This window comes from Sus scrofa, chromosome 3, assembly GCF_054392235.1.
Source record: "Sus scrofa isolate SSC_HxYL_T2T_F1_AM1 chromosome 3, Sscrofa_HxYL_maternal_Yorkshire_Landrace_v2.0, whole genome shotgun sequence".
Taxonomy (NCBI): domain Eukaryota; kingdom Metazoa; phylum Chordata; class Mammalia; order Artiodactyla; family Suidae; genus Sus; species Sus scrofa.
The window spans coordinates 24,551,833-24,568,476 of NC_139385.1; the positions used below are offsets into that span (position 1 = coordinate 24,551,833).

Consider the following 16,644-nt stretch of genomic DNA (forward strand, 5'->3'; position numbering starts at 1 on the left):
GGTTCCCGTGAAAGCATCTGGCTTTGCTAACTGGGGGACAGGGTGTTACCTGGAGCAAAGAGTAAGTTCTTTTGGCAGCCTGGAGTTTTCTCAGGCAAGCAAGCAAGCCCTCTAAGGGGAACGGGAGTCATCCTGGCGATGTGGCCTTGAGCTGTTCGCAGCTGAGTTCAAGTTTGCTCAGGCCTTTATGTTCTTTTTTTTTTTTGTCTTTTTGTCTCTTTTTCTTTTTGCCTTTTCTGGGGCCAATCCCATGGCATATCCGAGATTCCCAGGCTAGGGTTCTAATTGGAACTGTAGCCACTGCCCTACGCCAGAGCCACAGCAATGCAGGATCCAAGCTACATCTGCAACCTACACCACAGCTCATAGTAATGCTAGATCCTTAACCCACTGAGCAAGGCCAGGAATTGAACCCGCATCCTCATGGTTCCTAGTTGGATTCTTTAACCCCTGTACCATGATCAGAATTCCAGGCCTTTATATTCTAAGCCCAGACAGAGGTCTAGTGGAGGAGCAGGTCAGAGGAGGCAGGCGGCAGATTGGTCAAGGAGAGAATTGTGGTCAGTGTCAAATCATGTGCTCCTTTTTGTGTTGTTGTGTGAACATAACATGATTTGTTCTGTTTACCTGGTGGTGCCGATTTGAGTTGGATCTAGTGTTTGGCCATCGTGAACAGGCTGCAGGGAACATTGTTGTAGCAGTCTGAAATGTCTCTTGGATAGATATCTAGGAGTGGAATTGCTTAGCCATAGGGTGGGTATGTATTTAACTGCCAGACGAATTGCCAGACGAATTTCCAAAGTGGTGTATCAGTTTGCAGTTCTCACTGGCAATGTATTCAAACTGCAGTGGCTCCATATCCTTGTTAAACATTCATTGTGGTCAGTGGATGTGAACTAGTGTCTCATTTTGTTCTTAAATGACATTTCCCTGGTGATAAATGCGTACTTCTCCGGTGCTTATTGTGAATGGACTATTGGAGTCCTTTGTCCATTGTTGCTGCTGGTGATCACATTGGGTTCACCTTATGATACATTCTGGCTAGGACTCCTTTGTCAGACACGTGTTGTGAATAGATGTGCATGCACAGGAAAATGAGAATTTGAAATATCATTTACAATATAGCATTACAAAAGACTAGCTGTTTAAGTCCCAGTCAAAACTCTAGCTGTCTTTTCTTTTTCTGTAAGAAATTAGCAAATTGAATCTAAATGTGTGTGGAAACCCAAAGAATCTGGACTAGCCAAATCAAATACCTTCAAAAGAAGAGGGAATGTGGGGAACTTACACTGCTTATAGTAATTGTAAAGGTCCGGTTAAGCTACCGGGATTTTAGGATATGAATGAGTCCCAGCTCCTTGTTTGAAAAGCGCTGTCAGACCAGGGAGCAGGTGTGCTCTGTTCTCCTTGGACAGCCTGGGCTTGTAGTGAATTGTGTCCCTTAGTGAGTCCTTTGTGTGTGGCTGTGTGGAGTTGCTGCCTTGAGTAGCTGCATATGCATGCTTCCTCCTGGGTGTGTATGGATGTGCAAACATGGATGGGAGAGGCTGGAGTGGGGAGGGGTTGATGTGTTTGTACCAAATTGAGCACCTCTTGCAGTCAAGGCAGCAGGAAGCCTTGTTGCTGGATGTGAAGAAAAGGAAGGAAAGGAAGGATGTGATGTGTGCATTGAGGAGCTGACAACCTAATGGGTGACATCCAGCATATGCCCCCCTCCTGCCCCACATCTTAAGTTTGGACTTACTTATCAAGCAATGTGGAAGTCGTTGTGTTAATAGGATATCACTTAGTTTGCTTTAAGCTGCAAGTAGCAGAAGCCCAACTCCATTTGGCTTAAGTTGTAAAGAGCTGTATCATCTCACTGTTACCTCGCTCATATTCCTAGGGACATAGAGAAGGCTCCAGGCCATGGAACATGATGAAGCCTTAGGGATCCAGGTTCCTTCTATGACTTGTCATTTGTCCTCAGGCTGGTTCCACTCATGGTGGCAGGAGAGTTTCAGGGGCCAGCAGGGCCTCAGCTCCCCAGGTTGGAACAGTCTCGCTTTAAATCCTGGTGTAGGGTAGATGAGGATAGAGTTTGGGCTTCCTTAGCATTTCCCAAGTTGTAGCTGCATTGCGTAAGTGTTCCTGGTTTCCCTCCCTTGACCTGCTTAAGGGACAGGAAATGACAGGTGTGTACGAATCCGGAGAAATTCCTTGGGAGTGATTAGTGATGTTGGCCCACTCTTTTGGGATCTCCCTTCCCCTGGAAACCGCACTCTTGGTGGATGAAATGGCTCTGATCAGCTCTGGCCAGTGCTTTTGCTGAGTGAATACATGGTTGCAGGTCTTCTGAATGGTGTAGGACGTGGGGTTACTTGATGTTCAGGGTCCTGGGAATGGAATGTGTGATCTGAGGGAAGAAACGAGCATGGTGGGCACTGTGTGAGGGGCAGCGTCTGGGAGTAGAAAGGTGGATGGAGAAGCCTGTTTATGCTGGTGCTGGGGCCCTAGGTGGGACTTGGCCTTTGAGGTCAATACATTATTTCTTGTGGCTCCTTTACTTGGGTCCTGGGAACTTGGCCGTGGAACCTGGCCTGACCTACTCTCCTCACCTGCTTCTTTTTCCATTGTTTCCAGATTTGCGGTGAGCATTGGCTACTGGCAGGACCCTTGCATCCCGCATTTGGTGAGACTGTCTAAAGCGAGGAAGGCCCCCGAAATTAACAGAGGCAAGTGACCCTCTCCCTCCCCAGCATCTGCTCATCAACTGAGAGGTCTGAGGTTTTAGGGATTAGGGATTCCTTCTTGGTTTTTATTTTGTTGTTGTTGTTAAATTGACTGCACCCTCAGCATGTGGAAGGTCCTAGGCTAGGCATCAGACCATTACCACAGCAGTGACCTGAGCCACAGCAGTGATAATGCCAGATCCTTAGTCTGCAGAACCACCAGGGATCTCCTAGGGATTCATTCTGGAAAAGAGAGTGCTTTTGTGCACACTTTCCAACTTCCTCACCAGCACAGTGTCTTAGGAAATTGTATTTTTTGGCCATACCCGGGACCCTCTGTCTTATGAAAGGTAATCTTTGTTCATCTGATACATGATAAATGTACACTCTTTTTATTTTCTATTCCTCTTGGGGTGAGGTTGAAAATGATTTTTATATGCTTAGAAGCCATTGATCTGTCTTTTACTCTGAACTGTCCACATAAGGGATTATTGTTGTTGTTGCCACCTTGTTAAAATGTTCATAACACTCTCAGGTTCTGCAAGTAACATCGTTCTTTTTCCTTTTCTAGGGCCACACCTGGCATATGGGCATTCCTGGCTAGGGGTCAAATCAGAGCTGCAGCTGCCAGTCTACACCACAGCCGCAGCAATGCCAGATCCTAGCCTTGTCTGCAGTGTACCCCACAGCTCTCAGCAGTGCCAGATCCTTAGCCCACTGAGTGAGGCCAGGAATCCAATCTGCATCCTCATGGATCCTAGTCAGGTTCTTAACCTGCTGAGCCACAACAGGAAGTCCTCGGCAAGTAATTTCCATCAGTGAAATGGAAGGATTTGAGACAGGAGTGTGACTTCATTTCAGCCGGATGGAGAAACTGTCCCAGGAGTGTAGTTCCTGGGTGTGCAGGGCCGCTTGGCCCTCATGATGGGTCCTGTAGGTCGGTGCTGTACGAAATGCAGAGAAACTTCTAAATGGTGACTCCTGAGAAGAAGGATGTGGTATTTACTTTGAGCTGCGGGTGAAGCCAGGCATCAGTTAGGTTGGGCAAGGCCTGGCTACGAGGCCTGCAGCCTCCCCCCTGGGCTCTGGAGGCAGATTGCCTCGTGAATGGTCCAGAGGCAGGGACCCTCCATGGCCAGTGGCTGGCTGAGTGCCCCCTTCCTTCTTTCTTCTCCTGGGTTTGCATCTGGAGATTGGAGACCTGCAGCCCAGCAGGAGAGGGCTTCCCAAATATCTGCCCTGAGGACATATTCTTGTCCCCAAAGGGAATCCATTGTGGATGAGGTTCTGTAAAATACAGTGAGAGATGCTTTGCAGGGTTCCCGTTGTGGCTCAGTGGATTAAGGACCTGCTGTAGACTCTAGGAGGATGTGGGTTCAGTCCCTGGCCTCAGTCAGTGGGTTATGGCTTGGGTATTGGCCAAAGCTGGAGTGTAGGTCCCACATGTGTCAGGGTTGCAGTGTGGCGGTGGCTGTGGCATAGGTTGGCAGCTTCATCTCTGATCTGATCCCTAGCCTGGGAACTTCAAGATGCAGCTGCAGAAAGATAAAAGAAGAAACAAAGACTTGCTAGCAAAATGTCATGAAAAGACATGCAGAATAGAAGCCTAACTTATTAGTAGCTTCAGCAGATATAAAATCCCTCTGTCAAACTGCAGTACAAGTTTCCAAATGCTGCTCTCAAGTTTTATTCTTGAAGTGGTGACAGTTGAGCAGCAGGCCTTCCGAACAGACAGACTCTGTCTTCCTGTCCCCCTTCGGTGTTTCCCAGCTCCTCTGTCCCAGCTCCCCCTGCCCCAGAGCTGAACAAGGCCAGTCATTAGGCCGCCACTGGCTTGTGTCCCCCCTCCCGCCTGTGATGCCACGTTATCCACACAGAGGCTCTAAGCCAGACAGGGTGGGAGCGAGGGGACCGCGATAAGAAGTGTGGCTTTCTGTGCTCTGACATCCATCTGCCCAATTTCCTGACCCCAAAACATTATTTTCCATGTGCTCTCACAAGTTTGATTTTTATCACAGGACTGAGTCTCTTTCACTGGAGCCCGAAAAAGCACATTTCCAGGAGGACCATTTAGATCAGATGTTTTGATAGAAAACATTTTTCCTTTGTAACAATATAGGCCATCTTATTTTTCTTAAGCTGGTTAATTCCACCCTTAAGGAGCTCATACTTTTGTGGTTGCAGTAGTTTTTTTTTTTTTGTTTGTTTGTTGTTTTAGTAAGAAAGGAAGGAGATTTGAACATCATTTCTCCCAGAAAGTCTCCAGATAAATACTGACCCTGAATAAGGATAGCATGTGTCTTGCTCTCCTAGCGCAGTGGGCCCTGCAGGGATTACTTCTGGTGTCACCAAGTGATCGTTTGCTTCTCTGTCTGTCTATAGGATATTTTGCTCATGTCCACAGTGTCAGTCAGCTTATCAAGGCGTTTCTACGGAAGACAGGGTGCAGCTGTCAAATTCTAAACCTTGGGGCTGGGATGGATACCACCTTCTGGAGGTTAAAGGTACATGAAAATGTCCCCTCTTCTCTCTCCAGGGGATTAAACTTCATTTTGTGAAATTACCTGGTTAGGAAACTTGAAAAATAGATATATATGTTGAAATGTATATGCAAAAAGGATGCAGTGTCACCCTGTCTCCACCGTGTTTGGGGTTCCCCACCCCCAACACCACCCATCAGCCCAGTACTGGATCCCAGCAGGGCCCTAGTGGAGACATGTGGGTTGGTTCTCACCTTTTGCTCTTTTTTTTTTTTTTTTTGTCTTTTGTTTTTGTTGCTGTTTCTTGGGCCGCTCCCACGGCATATGGAGGTTCCCAGGCTAGGCCACTGGCCTACGCCAGGGCCACAGCAACGCGGGATCCGAGCCGCGTCAGCAACCTACACCACAGCTCACGGCAACGCCGGATCGTTAACCCATTGAGCAAGGGCAGGGACCGAACCCACAACCTCATGGTTCCTAGTCAGATTCGTTAACCACTGTGCCACGACGGGAACTCCACCTTTTGCTCTTAAGCCCTGTTAAACGGGGTTATAATACACATCTTTGGGTGCATTTCCCTCAGTGTCTAGGGAACTACATCAAGAGAAAAACTTCTGTGCCAGTGGAAGGAACTGCTGAGACCAGGAATGTGCATTTGTCCTTTGGACAGTAATGTAAGATTTTTGGTCATCCTCAGTCTTCCCTAACATTTGGCGCCTTGCAGGGCTGGGTAGTGATTTCACGATGCAGAGCCCCTTTGGACGCATTTGGCAATTTGTTTCCTCCACTGCACCATTAGGGTTGAAGGGCAGGTGTAATGACACTCCCAGGAGAGCAACCCTGGGGCCAGTTAGTGGCAGAACCAGGATAAGGTTCCGGTGTTTGATTCTTGGGCAGGAATAGTATCACCATACCTTTTCCTACAGATATCTCCTTGATTGCATTTTCTTTCTTTCCTTTTTTCTTTCTTTTTTTTTTCTTTCCTCCCTTCTTCCTTTCTTTCCCTTTCTTTCTTCCTTTCTTTCCCTTCCTTTCTTCCTTTCTTTCTTTCTTTCTCTCTCTCTCTTTCTTTCCTCCCTCCCTCCCTCTTTCTTTCTTTCTTTCTTTCTTTCGTTCTTTCTTTCTTTCTTTCTTTCTTTCTTTCTTTCTTTCTTTCTTTCTTTCTTTTTTTTGTGGTTTTGTACAGATTTTTCTTGGTTCTATCAGATCGGTCATGTAACAGTAACAGCCATGTGCATTTCTCCAGATTTCTTGCAGACTTAGACCAAGAGAGACTGTAGAGTGGAGAGGCATGTAGGCATAACTCACCCTGCAGTAGCTATTCTGTCCTTCTATCAGCTTAGACACTTGACCATAATGGCTACATACACTTCTCCAGATTTCATGCAGACTTAGACCAAGAGAAACTGTAGAGTGGAGAGGCATGTAGGCATAACCTGACCCACAGTATCTATTTTGTCCCTCATGAGCTCACTGGATAAGAAGGTCTTTGGTCATCAGAGCTCCCAACCTTTTCCTTCCTTGAGAATCCGTAGCCTCTACGTGGCCCTAGTGTTTACAGTTTGCCTCTGCATTCTTCCTTCTGGAGAAGATAACTCGCACGTAGGAAGTACTTTTACACAGATGACCTCATGAATTAACAGGAGAGCAGCCAGGCTCTTACTCATATGCGGGAAGTGCGGCATTGAAGGTTTGTGTCTTCCCCCAAATTAGACAGCCCGTGGTACTGGGACATGAAGCAAATGCTGCCCTCTGCCCATCAAACTGCGGATTCCCTTCTTTTTCCTGTGCCCTCAGCCCTGGGGTTGTCAGGGTTGGGGTGGCGTTGTCTTTTCTGTGTCTCAGCTGTGTCTCTACGTCATGCCCCCGGTGTGGTGGAAGCATCTGGAACAGAATGCGGTGTAAGAGTGTGTGCACTGCTGATGTTAAGAGGCCTGCTGGAGAAATTCTGCCTATGGCTGACACCCTATGGATGTGTTCATGTGGTTTGCTTTCCTACTCCCATCTTGGAGGTGGGTTAATAACTCTAAGTGTGAGACTTTAATTTCCGAGCAAGGTACATCGGGGCAAGGTGCCCCTTCGAAGAAAAAGGTTGTCTGTCAGAGAGAAAAGAAGGGGAATGGCTTAGGGCCTCAGAGTCCTCTGTGGAAGTTTTTTCTTTTGTTTGATGATTATATGAATCTGAGTGTGGTTTTTTGTTTTGTTTTGTTTTGTTTTGGGACCCTATCCACAGCATATGGAAGTTCCCAGGCTAAGGGTTGAATCAGAGCTACAGCTGCTGGTCTATACCACAGCCACAGCAATCCGGGATCTGAGCCGCATCAGTGATCTATACCACAGCTCTTGGCAACGCCAGATCCTTAACCCACTGAGGGAGGCTAGGGATGGAACCCACGTCCTCATGGTTCCTGGTTGGTTTCGTTAACCAGTGAGCCACCAAGGGAAATCTTGAGGTTTTTTTTTTTTTTTTTTTTAATTTAAAGATTCTCTCTCCTGTCTCTCCCTCGCTCTCTCTTTATTAAAATATTGTGCCGGCTTGCTCTTTGAGAGGAGAGGCTTTACAGGACAAATCCAGCCCGCCATGTATTTTTGTAAATCAAGTTTTATTGGAATGTGGCCACTCTGATTTATGTACACCTTATCTGTTTCTGCTTTAGCACTCGGACTGCAGGGCTGAGCAGCTTCGACAGAGACCCCCTAGCCTGCACAGCTGAAATGCTTCCTTTCTGGTTCTTTCCAGAACATTTTCTAAACCCTGTCTTAGAGCTTTATATCTCTGTAAAAGGGCAGGGAAGTCCTGTCCGTCGGTCCAGTTGCCTCATGCCCCTTCCCCCTGGGATGGCTCCCCAGCCTCACCTAGAGAGGCTTAGCTGAGAGTCACAGGCTTTCAGGGACCATGGCCTTTAGAGCTCGTTCCATCAGATCCAGGGGCCCAAGACTGGAGTTCCCATTGTGGCACAATGTAAATGAATCCAACTAGGAACCATGAGGTTGCAGGTTTGATCCCTTGTCTCCTTCAGTGGGTTAAGGATCTGGCATTGCTGTGGCTCTGACACAGGCCAGTAGCAACAGCTCTGATTAGACCCCTAGCCTGGGAACCTTCATATGCCATGGGTGTGGCCCCATAAAGACAAAAGCAAAAAAAAAAAAAAGGTTGACCAGGGGCCCAAGACTGACAGTCCAAGACCCCCATTTCCAGACAGCAGTAAGAATGGGGTAAAGAATAAAGAGTGAGTGAAACCCTTTATTTTATTTTATTTTTTTCCATTTTTTTATTACTCAAATGAATTTATCACATCTGTAGTTGTATAATGATCATAACAATCTGATTTCACAGGATATCCATCCCACGGTCCAGGCACATCCCCCCACCCCCCAGTCTCCTCCAGAGACCATAAGTTTATCAATGTCTGTGAGTCAGCATCTGTTCTGCAAAGAAGTTCCGTCTGTTCTTTTTTCAGATTCCACATGTCAGTGAAAGCATTTGATGTTAGTGTCTCATTGTATGGCTGACCTCACTTATCATGATAGTTTCTGGGTCCATCCACGTTGCAAAAAATGCTGGTATTTCATTCTTTTTGATGGCTGAGTAATATTCCATTGTGTATATGTACCACTTCTTCTGGATCCACTCCTCTGTCTGTGGACATTTAGGTTGTTTCCATGTTTTGGCTATTGTAAATAGTGCTGCAAATATCATCGTAGTACATGTGTCTTTGCGAGTCATGGTTTTCTCTTGATAGATGCCCAGGAGTGGGATTGCTGGATAAAATGGTATTTCTATTTCTAGCTTTCTGAGGAATCTCCATACTGCTTTCCACAGTGGTTGCACCAATGTACAATCCCACCAACAGTGTACTAGTGTTCCTTTTTCTCCACACCCTCTCCAGCACTTCTTGTTTGTAGACTTTCGGATGATAACCATTCTGGCTGGTGTAAGGTGGTACCTCATCGTGGTTTTGATTTGCATCTCTCTAATGATGAGTGACATTGAACATCTTTTCATGAGTTTCTTGGGCATCTGTATGTCTTCTTTGGAGAATTGTCTGTTTAGATCTTCTGCCCATTTTTGGATGGGCTTGTTTGTTTTTTTGGTATGGAAGTGCAGACGTTGTTTATAAATTTTGGAGATGAATCCCTTGTCAGTGGATTCAGTTGCAAAGATGTTCTCCCATTCTGTGGGTTGTCTTTTTGTGTTGTTTAGGGTTTCCTTTGCTGTGCAGAAACTCTGAAGTTTGATTAGATCCCATTTGTTTATTTTTGTTTTTATTGTCACTACTCTAAGAGGTGGATCTGAGAAGATGTTGCTGTCATTTATGTCAGAGAGAGTTTGGCCTATGTTTTCCTCTAGGAGTTTGATAGTGTCTGGTCTTATATCTAGGTCTTTAATCCATTTGAAGTTTATTTTTGTGTGTGGTGTTAGGGAGTGTTCTAATTTCATTCTTTTGCATGTGGCTGTCCAGTTTTCCCAGCACCACTTACTGAACAAGCTGTCCTTTCTCCATTGTATATTCTTGCCTCCTTTGTCAGAAATGAGTTGGCTGTAGGTGTGTGGGTTGAATTCTGGGCTTTCTATCCTGTGCCACTGATCTATATGTCTGTCTTTGTACCAGTACCATATGGTTTTGATGACTGTTGCTTTGTAGTATAGTCTGAAGTTGGGGAGCCTGATTCCTCCAGCTCCATTTTTCTTTTTCAGGATGTCTTTAGCTATTCTGGGTCTGTTCTGCTTCCAAAAAAACTTTAAAATATTTTGTTCGAGTTCTGTGAAAAATGTCCTTGGTAATTTGATAGGGATTGCATTGACTCTGTAGATTGCCTTAGGTAGTATAGTCATTTTGATAATATGAACTCTTCCAACCCACGAGCATGGTATATCTTTACATCTCTTTGTGTCGTCTTTGATTTCTTTCATCAGTGGCTTGTAGTTTTCAGAGTATAGGTCTTTTTTCTCTTTAGGTAGGTTTACTCCTAGGTATTTTATTCTTTTGGATGCGATGGTAAACGGAATTGCTTCCCTAATTTCCTTTCCTGCTTTTTCATTGTTAGTATATAGAAACGCTGTTAATTTCTGTGTATTGATTTTGTATCCTGTGACTGCCAAAATCGTGGATGAGCTCTAACAGTTTTCTGGTAGAGTCTTTAAGATTCTCTAGGTATAGTATCATGGCATCTGCAAATAGTGATGGTTTGACTTCTTCCTTTCCAATTTGGATTCCTTTTATTTCTTTTACTTCTCTGATTGACGTGGCTAGGACATCCAGAACTATGTTGAAGAGTAGTGGTGAGAGCCGACATCCTTGTCTTGTTCCTGATCTCAGTGGGAATTCTTTCAGTTATTCACCATTGAGAATGATGTTTGCTGTGGGTTTGTCATATATGGCCTTTATCATGTTGAGGTAGGTTCCTGTTATACCCACTTTCCAAAGGGTTTTTATCAGAAATGGGTGTTGGATTTTGTCAAAGGCTTTTTCCGCGTCTATTGAGAGGATCATATGGTTTTTATTCTTCAGTTTGTTAATGTAGTATATCACACTGATGGATTTGTGGCTATTGAAGAACCCTTGCATCCCTGGGATAAATCCCACTTGATCATGACGTACAATCCTTTTAATGTATTGTTGGATGCGGTTTGCTAGTATTTTCTTGAGGATTTTTGCATCGATGTTCATCGGTGAAATAGGCCTGTAGTTTTCTTTTATTGTGGAATCTTTGTCTGGTTTTGGTGTCAGGGTGATGGTGGCCTCGTAGAATGAGTTTGGGAGTATCCCTTCCTCTGCAATTTTTTGAAATAGTTTCAGAAGGAGAGGTGTTAGCTCTTCTCTAAATGTTTGATAGAATTCGCCTGTGAAGCCATCTGGTCCTGGACTTTTGTTTGTTGGAAGTTATTTAATCACAGTTTCAATTTCAGTTCTTGTGATGGGTCCATTCATCTTTTCTATTTCCTCTTGGTTGAGTCTTGGAAGATTGTACTTTTCTAAGAATTTGTCCATTTCTTCTAGGTTTTCCATTTTATTGGTATAGAGTTGCCTATAGTAGTCTCTTAGGATCCTTTGTATATCTGTGATGTCCATTGTTACTTCTCCTTTTTCATTTCTAATTTTATTGATTTGAGTCCCCTCTCTTTTTTTCTTGATAAATCTGCCTGAGTGAAACCCTTTAAGGGGCCTATAAAGCCAAAAAAAAAAAAGAATAAAAATTGACCAGGGGCCCAAGACTGACAGTTCAAGACCCCCATCTCCAGGCAGCAGCAAGTATGGGGCAAATAATAAAGGGTGAGTGAAACCCTTTAAGGGGCCTTGGTTCTCGTGTCTCTTGAGGAATGTTTCTGTGCAGCTAAAGGATCCAGTGCCCAGGGGACACAGTCTCTGGGGGCCTGTGAACCGGGTGACCACCTTGGGTTTTTGTCTCAGTGCCACCCTTCCTGGTGGCTGTTCCTGGCCACCCCCTGGTGGCTGTGCTCGGCCTTGGCTGTCTTCCCTGCCTCAGGTGCCCTGCCAGCTCCTCAGAGGGGAGAGTCAGAGGAGCCGGAGAGAATCACTGAATCCGATGTTGAGGCATCCCTTGCCACAGCCTTTTTCCCCTTTCTCAAGGCTGACAAAGATGATGTCTGCATCTGAGCAGCTCCAGGGGTGCCTTTTGGAGGCTTTCTTCTGCAGGGATCCCCCCAGAGCTCTGATGAGGAGCAAGTGTGCGCGTGCCTGGGCAGGCCCCTGAAACTGTCAAGCATCCTGTGCAGGATGTAGGACACTGTGCTGTCCTTCTCGGGGTCCTCGGGGTCTCCTGGAGTTTTAGACCCTTCTTAAGGCTCCATCCCTTGTGAGTGAAAGCTCTTGAAAGGTGTTACAGAATTTCTTCTGTTGGCCAGGTTGTGGAGCACGTGGTTCCTTGCTAAGTGTTAGAGCTGTGGGGGCTGCTGCAGGCAGAAAGGGCTGGTGTTTCAGTTTCCACAGCTGGCGAGGGGGCTGAGGAGGAAAGGATAAGTTTGGGAATAGGCAGTGGGGCTGAGCAATTTTTTGAAAATTGCAATGTACATGATACCTAATTTAATTTTTCTATGTAATTTTATATTTGAATAGAATTGATTTACAATGTTGTGTTAGTTTCAGGTGTATAGGACAGTGATTCAGTTATTTGTGTGTGATATATACATATATATATATATACATATATATATATATATGTATGTATTAAGGTTTTTTCCCCTTATAGCTTATTCCAAAATATTCAGTATAGTTCTCTGTGCTATAGAGGAGGTCCGTGTTGGTTATCTGTTTTACAGGTATTGGAGTGTATCTGTTAATCCCAAACTCCTGATTTGTCGCTCGCCATCCCCTTTCCCCCTTGGTAACCATAAGTGTTTCTGCTCTGTCTGTGGGTCTACTCCTGTGTTATGTTTAAGGCCATTTGTATCTTTTGTGTTTTTAGCTTCCACAGAGAAGCAGTAGCCTATGATGGGATGTATTGTGTTAGTTTCAGGTGTATTACACAGGGATCTGACATTTGCATATGCTCAGGGCTGAGTGACTGATTGGACAGGGAGGAGATGGGAGAGTTCGGTCATGACCAGCAGGGTTCTAGATGTGGGTGTGGCCAACGACCAAGCTAGGAAAAGCAGAAGGGGAAGCAGTGCCATGTGTGTGTGTCCGTGTCTGTGTTATTGGGTGTGTGTTAGTGTCACACTTGTGTTAACTGAGGTCACAGTGGAAAATTACTGTGAGTCCCTAGCCAGGACCTGCGTCTACATACCTGTGTCTGTAAATGGTAGAGGCACACACATGATGCCCTCGTCTGTGTGTCCCTCTCCTATTTCCTCATTAATCCTCACAACCCCATGAGGTGTTATCAGTTTCTCTCCTTTTCCAATGAGGAAACTCTGGCCCAGGGAGTTTGTGACTTTCCCAAGGCCTCCCAGCAAACAAGTGGTGGAGCTGGGATTTGAACCCTGTCTCCCCAGGCCCAGCAAGCCTGCTCTTTACCACCTCTCTGTTCTCCACCATCCTGGAAAGAAATCCATGCATCACAAAATAATACTTACCTCATTTCATGGGATGCTTTCGGATATGTGCCGTTTCTCTGTTATCCCCACCTGCTGATCACAATGCCCCACATTGATGCCTTGACTCTAATAGGTCTCAAGCTGCCTTCTGGGAAATCCTGTGATGTCCTGCTTCCAAACCAGCTTTCAGCCCCTCCCTTCGTCCCTGCCAGTGGCCGCTTGCCTGATTCAGACTCCTCATCGCTTCTTACCTGGATGACTGCAATAACCTCCTTTTCCCCTCCATCCATTGTTTATGCTGAGACCAAAGAAATTTGGAAAGTACATTTCTAACCTTATCATTCCCTTGATTTAAAATCCTGAAGTCCCGCCATTGCTCTTGGGGGTCTAGTACTTAGCCCATGAATATAATCGATTAAGGTGTGAGTTTAAATAACTGTATAAGGATTTCTGTGTGTGTTTTTTTCAGGATGAAGATCTTCTACCAAGTAAATATTTTGAAATAGACTTTCCAATGATCGTCATGAGAAACTTGCACAGCATCAAGTAAGCGTGGCTTTGGCCGGAAGCCAGAGCCCAGTGAAATCAGAACCAGCTCCTGGGAGTTCTTGTCGTGGTGCAGTGGATACAAATCTGACTAGGAACCATGAGGTTTCGGGTTTGATCCCTGGCCTCACTCAGTGGGTTAAGGATCTGTGAGTTGTGGAGTTGCAGACGTGGCTTGGATCTGGCATTGCTGTGACTGTGGTGTAGGCCAGCAGCTATAGCTCCAATTGGACCCCTAGCCTGGGAATGCCTCGAGTGTGGCCTTAAAAATCAGAAAAAAAAAAAAAAAAAAAGAACCAGTTCCTGGTAGGGTTGAATGCAGGAGATCTGGTGTAGGCACTGCTTTTCTTTCCTGGCCTTCTCCCTCTCTCTCTGGCCCTGAGCCCTCATTGCAGTGTGTCCTGCAGTCTTCAAAATGAAATAGACCCTCTCCTGCGAACTTTCTGTCCAAGAGTATAATTTCTCTAACATTGAAACAAATGACCTGTCGTAGTTTAGTGATCTGAATTTTTATGTGTATTTGGCTTATGTCTTCACCCCAAGGGCACAGAAAGGTGCCTGGCTCAGACTAGATGTGTTGTAAATATTTTTGAATGAATCATTGGGGGCTGAAGTGAAACAGTGATTATATCTGAGATATTGGGGGGGCTTTGCATTCTGAGTCTAGTCTTCAAGGAGTTTGCCAAGCTCTAAGTGGTGAGGTTGCTGCTCTTTGCCCAGAGCTTTCATTTGCCGAGTCCCATGGTACGTGCCTCATTTGCATTGTCTCACTCAGTCCTCAGAGCCCACTCATGGAGTAAGTGCTATCATTAGCCCTTTTTATAGATGAGAAAACTGAGGCTCAAAGAAGTGCAGTGAACTTGCCTCAGGTCACCTGGCTAGAAAGGGGATGGAGCAGGGATTTAAACCCTGACCTTCAGACCAAGGTTAAGGTTTCCCAATAGTTTTTTCTTTTTTCTTTCTCTCTTTCTTTTTTTTTTTTTTTTTTTTTTTTTTTTTTTTTTTTTTTTTTTTGGTACAGCTACCCTTGTAGCACATGGAAGTTCCTGGGCTACAGGTCAAAAAGGAGCTGCAGCTAAGGCCTATGCCACAGCCATAGCAATGTGGGATCCGAGCTGTATCTGCAAAGTACACCTCAGCTTGCAGCAACAGCAATGTTGGATCCTCAACCTACTGAGCAAGGCCAGGAATAGAACCCACATCCTCATGGACACAGTGTCGGGTTCTTAACCTGCTGAGCCCCAGTGGGGAACTCTGGTTTCCCCAAATTTAACCTACTGTCACTCCCCCCCTTGTTTATATTAGTCATCTCAGTAAAATTCTAATTCTCATATTTCACAGCGTTTTTAATAAGCATTAAGCTTTGGCTTGCTCTTTAGAGATGTCTAATTCTCACAAACTGGAGATGATTTTCAAGCTTTTTTTTTTTTTCTAGTTTGTCCTGTGAAAATAAGCTTTTTATCCTTTCCAAATATAAAATCGCATCATTTACCAGATATGCTTTGTGGATGCTAGATGGTAACTCTGATGCTCCGTGAACTACAGTGTGTGACTCAACTTGTCCAAACTCTGAGAGAAAGCAGAGCAAGTAGGCTCTGCATTTAAGGTCAGGGGTGGTTTCCTGGGGTGAATAATGCATTGGCCATTGTGTGAGGTTGTTGGAATATTGAACTTGGCTGGCTGACTTCTGATTTTTTGCATATTTTTATTAGGGAACTTATCACAAAAGTGTTTCAGAACTTTAGGTGTCAGTAAGAATCAGTTTATTTGTAAGATGTCTTAAAAAGTTTTGTTTGAGAAGAGGGCAGGGCACTGGCGATGGCTTGAAAACCACTAGGACGTTTGGAAAATTCTTCCGGCCTGTCTGTAGCTATTTCTATGTAAGTATTTCATGATCTCCTTGTAATCTGATATCAGATTCTCAGGGTAAAGCTTCGCTGACCTAACCCGAGATGTGTATCCCCTGGATTTTACTGCATGTGCCCAGGGTCAAATATAATTAAACAGAAGCCCCTGCAGAGTGGATGGTTCTTGGAACAGTAGTGATATCTACTTACCGTGTCTGAGGTGGGTGTTTGCATTTTTGCAGTAAGGGCGTTAACTTGACTCATCCGTCTTCTTTTTCTCATCTTCCTGTAGATTGAAACCTCTTCTTTCAAAACCCATTTTAGACCTACATTCAGAGGACACACTTCAAATGGGCAAGTATCCTTAACCTCAGTATACAGCATGGGCTATGTAACAATTTTTGCTCTTTTCCTCCTCTTCTTTTTAAAGATGCTGTGTGTGTGCATGAATACACATATCCTTCTGCGGATGCATTTTTCACATCCACTGCAGTTACTATGAAAGATTTTTAACAGTTTTTGGTATGATTCTTCTTAGATGTCCTTACACATTCCTAAATCTTTTTTTTTTTCTTCTTCTTCTTTTTTGGCCACAATTGCAGCATATGGATCAAATACAAGCTGCAGTTGGGACCTATGTCCCAGCTGCAGCAACACCAGATCCTTAATCCACTGTGCTGGATTGGGAATCAAGCTGATCCCTCCTCAGAGACAGGCTGGATCATTAACCCACTGCTCCACAGTGGGAACTCCAATCCTAAAACTTTTAAAATAGAATTTAAGTGGGGAGTTCCTGTTGTGGCTCAGGGGTAAGGAACCTGACTGGTATCCATGAGGATATGGGATTGATCCCTAGCCTCACTCAGTGGGTTGCCATGAGCAGTGGTTTAGGTCATAGATGTGGCTGAGATCTGGTATTGCTGTGGCTGTGGTGTAGGCTGGCAGCTGCAGCTCTGATTCAACCCCTAGCCTGGGAACTTCATATGCTGTGGGTGTGCACCCCCCCCCAAAAAAAAAAGAATTTAAGTTAGTTGCCACATTTCAAAAGTAGGGCTTTTTTT

The 16,644-nt window shown here is 45.0% G+C and overlaps 1 protein-coding gene across 1 annotated transcript in view; it reads left to right on the forward strand.

Moving 5' to 3' along the window:
* Positions 1-16,644, forward strand: part of LOC100626661 (leucine carboxyl methyltransferase 1) — a 50,668-nt gene that overhangs the window by 5,722 nt on the left and 28,302 nt on the right. The window contains 4 exon segments of the mRNA XM_085017265.1: positions 2,623-2,714; positions 5,094-5,215; positions 13,660-13,736; positions 15,876-15,937. Of these exon segments, the coding sequence (XP_084873391.1) occupies positions 2,623-2,714; positions 5,094-5,215; positions 13,660-13,736; positions 15,876-15,937 (353 nt within the window).